The sequence below is a fragment of the Rhincodon typus genome, chromosome 17 (assembly GCF_021869965.1).
Source record: "Rhincodon typus isolate 14 chromosome 17, sRhiTyp1.1, whole genome shotgun sequence".
Classification (NCBI taxonomy): domain Eukaryota; kingdom Metazoa; phylum Chordata; class Chondrichthyes; order Orectolobiformes; family Rhincodontidae; genus Rhincodon; species Rhincodon typus.
The window spans coordinates 48,081,783-48,088,338 of NC_063348.1; the positions used below are offsets into that span (position 1 = coordinate 48,081,783).

Below are 6,556 nucleotides of genomic sequence, written 5' to 3' on the forward strand. Positions count from 1 at the left end.
GTCAGCCTTCCTGCTCCTCTGATGCTGCTTGGCCTGCTGTGTTCATCCAGCTCCTACACCTTGTTATCTCAGACTCTTCATATTAGCTGGAATTAGATTTTCAGCAAGAAACGCAGTTTTGAAACAGATGTCAGAAGGAGTAAAAGAACTCCTGAGAAAATAACAATTCTTAGTAACCTTCATGGCTTAAATGGGTCATTCAGCCATAACACAACGAATAGAGGATTAATCTGTGGCTGCAGCAAGACACTATCAAGATAAATGCTGAAAGCGTCAATATGAAAGAATGATAACTAAAAGGAATGAGGCTAGAGACACTTCTGGCAATTATAGGCAGTTGACAGAAGCTGGGAACTATAACAGAAGAATGAATCTCAGAAATGTACATGCTATGGTAGGATCATAATGTCATTATGCAATTAATTGTTCTAAACAGAGTACAAGGGTTGGGAAATTGCACATGACACAGATAGTTTGGAAAGTGAAGATGGTGATACTGATCAGGCAGAATAGAAGAGATACAAGAAACTTCAGTCCAGTAATGAATATTTGTTTCTGTCACAGACTTGAGCAATCACACTGCTGGACAGTGGATGCAGATCTACAGTGTGTGGATTAGTTAAAATGTTCTTTAATCTTATTTTAGTCCTCTGTAATGAAAGAAATTTGCACGTTCTATCTGCTTTAGGTTTGAGGATGACAGCATGCAGAAATTACTAAAGGCGTGGTGATTTCCTGCAAAATAGTTGAGGGAAAGCACTTGGTCAGCACAGATGTAACAGCAAATGAAATACCCTTGCTGTTAATCAATGAAAAAATTTCAAATGAAACTGAATGTGGAAAGCAAGGAGACATTTATTTGGGAAGTCAGTGGACTTAACGGTTTACACGGTCCTGATTTATATCAATGATTACGATGATGAGTATGCTACTATTGAGGAATACTTGAGCAAATAAAACTCTAAATTCACAAGTAATACAGAAGCAAGTTTCCAGCCTTGGGTCACTTCAAAGATATGAAACTAGTCCTTTCTAAAGTTATTTCAAATGCCAGTATTCCAGATCAGTGTTCAAGCATGTCAGAGTTTACAGTATTGTTGTGAGGAAAGTGCACTAACTGTTGTCCGTTGGCTTAGGACGCCGGAAAAATAAAAATGGTAGCTAATAGTACATTAGCATTAGTGTGGAATTTTATGGGGACCTGAATGATGAGGGCCATATCAAGTAATGTGGCAATAAGTCAGCGAGGTCTGTCTTGACATTGGGAGCGACTGACTGCGTCCTTTAACTAAATTCTGGATGTAATGGCAAGATTCTCACTAGGTAGCAGTGAGTTGCCTATTAAAGAGGAATATTGTTTGCCAACCTTATTATGAAGCTTATTATGATGTTCACCAAATTTCGGACAGCACCCGCCATCCTTCCAACATTCTCTGTAAGCTGCACAGCTAAGCAGCCCTTCTGGGTTTCCACAGATGTTGATCAGTGTGATCAGCAAACGAACAGATGGACTTCCAATTTCAGAAGTTGTTGCATGCAGGAACCTTGGAGGTTCTGTTCTGAAGAAGGGTCACTGGACCTGAAACGTTAACTCTGCTTTTCCTCCACAGATGCTGCCAGACCTGCAAAGTTATCCCAGCAATTTGTGTTTTTGTTTATGATTTCCAGCATCCATGGTTCTTTGGTTTTTTTTTTGGAACTTGTAATTGCTTCCTGTCAAATTGAAGTACAGATTGTGATGGGATAAGTGAGCATCTTCGTAAAATGGAACATGTCTACGTATCAAGTTAGCCATTTGGAATCGAGGATAATTGGTCTAATGCTGTGCCACTGCACAAGAGCACATCTGTTAGCGTAAACGAAGTTTGAGCACATCTGGGCAGACACTACAGCAGTAGTCCATCTGTGATCAAACAAGCCAATAACACATTTTCATGTAGATAACAGAACATGAGACAACTAACACTTTTGTTTGTAGTCCATAGTATTTCTTGCCTCATTTACTGTTCTGCTGTATAGATACTACGTTCTACTGTCTCAGTTCCTGACAATTCAAGATCATGTTGTTTATCAGTTCTTCAAGGTGTGTTGTTTTTCTTTTGCATCCTGAAGGAATCATTACTTCTCATTCCACTATTGTTAATCTATGGGTCCTTTCTGTTTATAGCTGTAATTATAGCAGAAAACAACAGCACTAATGAAAGAGAAATTCCTAAAACCTTGGAGACTGATGAAAATCCATCTGCCACGTCAGAAGTGTTTGAAAATACTTGGCCCTCGGAAAAAGACCTTCTGGGAGCATTTGAAGGAGCATTTGAAGGAACATTTGAAGTTAAAGGTCATCGAGTAGATCTACAGGGTATTCGGGTTTTAAAGAAAAGTGTCCAGGATGGAGTGCCTGGATCCTGTTTTGGAGATTGTGAGGATGATGATGACGACGAAGCCGAATGGGTAAGATTAATTCAATAATAAAGGGAATTTAATTTTCTTTTGCACTAATGCTGTTTTTGCAACTAATATGGTAAGTAGGATAAGCAGAGAGAGTCTGTTGATGTCACTTGGTCATATTTTCTTTTCCATGAGCTACTGTGTTATTTATAAACTGATCCATAAATTATTGATATATATACATATAGATGTGCATATTCCATTGGTCCCTGGTCATGATAGCTTATTAAGGAGTTTTGTATCTCAGCCCAGAATCACTACTTCATCCTCTTTAAAGATTATCACATTTGACAATAGCCCTCATATAAATGTTAATAAATCATGCTGTCCATGTTTGCTCAAAATTAGCTGTTTTCTCCTGGAGGTGGCTAACTAAATTTGAAACATTGGCCAAGAGAGTGCAATTAGGGTTAGAATTCTTATTTCCGATCCTAATCAGACATAAAAATTTTCTTATGATTAAATGACTACTACTGTGGAAATTCCTGGACAGGAGCCTTCTGTTACAAAACAGCAAAGACCTGTCCAGGAAACATTGGAGCCATTAATGGTGAGAACTCTGTCGAATTCATGCCCCCTTTTACAGCAGTATGTGCCATAATCTGTAGCTTAAATGTTTAGGAGTCAGTTTGACGGCCACTGTGAAAGGTTAATATGCAAGTTAAATGTTGGGGTAGGTTGCCAGCTGGGTAGGGAGATTAGGGTGCAAGATGAGTGAAGAATGTAGTATGTCAGTTTAGTGGATGTGCATTTCAGGTGGGTCGGGGGAAGATTTAGGATTGGTGAGGAGGAGCTCAGGTTTTTCATCCCTCAATTCATTCCCTAGATTAGGGCACTGAGAACTCCTGGTGCCCTGGTAAGATCTTGTGAGTTAGCACAGAAATGAAGGATCAACCGAGAACCTTCTACTGAAAGGAGCTACTGAGCCATTGAGAGACCTCAATTTTTAACATGTACATGCAAAAAATAATATCTACACAAATCCTCACAAAATGAAGGGCAATGGTATGTTGGACATTATTGCAGGAGTATTGGAATACAAAAATAAAGTCTTAGTACATTTGTACAGGGTTTGTTGTGAGTCCAAATTTTAGAGTATTGTGTGTATCTTTAAGAAAAGATATATTTGCGGTGGAGCCAGTACAGCAAATGTCGACTAGACTCATTCCTGGGATGTGAGTGCTGTCCTTTGAGTAGCTGAGTAAATTGCGTTTACACGCTCTGGAGTTTAGAAGAATGAGAGGAGATTTTAGTGGAACATCTAAGGGACCTGACAAGTTATCCCCTGAAAGGCTGGATACACTTGACCAGAGAATCTGAAATAAGGGAGCACAGTCTCAGGTTAAAAGGGCGATCATTTAGAGTTGTGATGAGGAGAAATTTCTTCATGCAAAAGGTAATGAGTTTCCAGAATTCTCTGTTCGAGAGGATTATGATTCTCCATCATTCAATATATTTAAGGCTGAGGTAGACAGACGTTTGGTCTTTCAGGGATCCAAGTGAGAAGGGGAGCAGATAGGTAAAATAGATCATGACCATAATCAACAGCCGTTCAGGCCCGTTGGGCTGTGTGGTCTTCTCCTGCTCCTATTTCTTATGTTCTCAGGAGCACACTATTATGCATTAATGAGAACTGATGCATAATTTGAAAGCTGGAAAGTTGCACATGTGGGGTTTAAACTGTAATCAGTTATTGATATATTAATGACATGTCAGAGCCCAGGCTGTTTGCATAGTCCAAAACCTTGAATTAAAAGATTTAATGAAGCTATTAAAATATGCAAATAACTGTTTATTGGGTGAATTTAATCATGTTATTGTAGAATGTATCATATTTGATTTTTATTTAGAACTTTAATTTAGATATTACAGATGATAGGCTCAAAAAAAAGCGTGGCTGTAATATGTTTATGCATATTTTTCAGAGAAAGTAATATTTGTGGTCAGCAATTGCATTTACACAAGATATGTATTGATTCTTACATAGACTTCTTTTCATATTCTAACAATTATTACCTTTGCAATTAAGACAAAATATGCTGCTTGTTTACATTCTTCAATCATAACTCTTAATTTTTGTTTGAAAAAGATAACTGTCCAAGTTAAACGTATTAAGAAGTCAAAAATAGACAGTGCAGATAATCCAGACTACAGTATTCGTAACGGTGAGAAGAGTGACAGTTATCTAGTAACTGAGGAAGATGATCATTATCGGTCTGCATTTGAAATAAGTGGGCCTAAAATACCATCTCCAGGACCACAAGGTAAATGGTTATCAAAATGTAGGGTTGGAATTCATTCGTATTACTTTATTTTGTGCATGGACCAATCTCTTTTTCCTTTAGACCAGACTCTCTTTCACACGTGTATAATCTGAATGGAAATTTGATAACTCTTCGATAGGGTAAAGCCGTAATCAATGATTATAGGATTAGGTAAATATTAGAAGTAGGAGCAAGGTTAGACCATACAGCCCATCCAATATGTTCTACCAATCAGTATAATCATGGCTGATCTTTGACTTCAACTCCACTTTCCTACCTGCCCCATTATGGCTTGATTCCCTTAGAGACGAAAAATCTGTCCAAAGGTTCACATCCTTACAAATGAAGGGATTTCTCCTCATCTCAGTGAAAAGTTTGCAATATTACCAATTCGTAATTTCAAAGCCTGTGTACTCCTTTGTGATAGGCACACGTCTCAGTTATACTCATGAAACTTTTGTATGTCTGTTAAATTGCATGATTGCAAATCACTGAAATCCATGTGCTTTTTCTACACCTAAATGTTAGCAGCATTAATGTGGTGCGTTTCACTTTCTCTAATTTTTCTCAGCAAATCCTCATTGTCACATAGGATTAGAGAAATTAATAGAATCACCTAAATGCTTGATATAAGCTTCCAATTTATGGTAAATCGAAATTTAGGGATCTCGTCTTTGCAGCACTGCTTGAAAGTCAGTGCAGATGTCACTTTTTTTATTAGTCACAAAAGAAACTTAGATTCCAGGCATTCAGTTCCTGAGATGAAGCACTATACTACTGCACAGTGCTCCATCTAGCAGCCCAATGCAGTACTGCTGAAACTCAATTGCTGCAAGTAGATGCAGTGTCTGATTTGGGAGGTAGTATTTTTCCATAGTTTTTTTTCTTATTTTATGAGAAATTTGAATGGACTTTCTAATTGAACAAGAACAAAGAAAATTACAGCACAGGAACAGGCCCTTCAGCCCTCCAAGCCTGCATCGACATGCTGCCCAAGACAACTAAAACCCCCCACCCTTCCAGGGACCCACTATTCCCATTCTATTCATGTATTTGTCAAGACGCCTTTTAAATGTCTTTAATGTCTTGCATTGTGCAAGTTGACTAAAATTTAGGAATGGTACATTATGAAGAACAAGGAGATTTATAATACATGATACTTCTGTTTCAGTGGGCTTCATATTTATGTATTTTTCAGGAAAGAAGCGAGATTATATCAGCCTTGGATGGCCTAGCCCTGATGAATGTATGAAAATCCGAAGAGTGGAGCTCACAATGGTTGCAAGCACATGGCTAGCAGTTTCAGCCAAAAATATAGAGTATGCCAGATTTCTTTCTTTTTTGATAATCCACATCTATTCTATCGTATATATATCCTCAAATACTTTAACATTGCAAGGTAGTCCCTATTTTTGGAGGTATTTTTAAATTTGTTCACACGACATGGGCATCGCTAGCTAGGCTGATGTTTGTTGTACACCCCTAATTGATCTCCAGAAGGCAGTGGTGTGCTGACTTATAACAACATGACACATGCTGAAGCAGTTTTAGTTGTCATCATTGGACTTCTACCAAATTAACATGGTCAATAGTGCATGCTGAAATGAAATAATTTAGTCTAATTTTGTATGTGCATAAATTATCCCATGCATGCACTTCAGTTCACCAACAGTGTAAAGCCAGCATATCCAAGCTGCATTCTTCAGAAATGAATTAAGTCTTACTGAACATGACCAGAAATTCAATCTTGAAAGGATAGTTTAAAAATAAATATAATTTTTAAAGTATGTACAATTTTAAGGGCAAGAGTTAAAATGCTATGAGTTGTTATTATCCAAAATTAA

At 37.7% G+C, this 6,556-nt stretch overlaps 1 protein-coding gene across 1 annotated transcript in view; it reads left to right on the top strand.

Annotated features, from left to right (window-relative positions):
• The window catches only part of LOC109921353 (tetratricopeptide repeat protein 17-like), a gene marked incomplete at its 5' end in the record, with an annotated part of 50,681 nt that extends 44,298 nt beyond the window's left edge, over window positions 1-6,383 (top strand). Inside the window, 3 exons of the mRNA XM_048607360.1 lie at window positions 2,168-2,451; window positions 4,538-4,712; window positions 5,911-6,383. Coding sequence (XP_048463317.1) covers window positions 2,168-2,451; window positions 4,538-4,712; window positions 5,911-6,140 — 689 coding nt within the window. The remainder of the gene's footprint in view (window positions 1-2,167; window positions 2,452-4,537; window positions 4,713-5,910) is intronic.
• Between the last annotated feature and the right edge of the window lie 173 nt (window positions 6,384-6,556).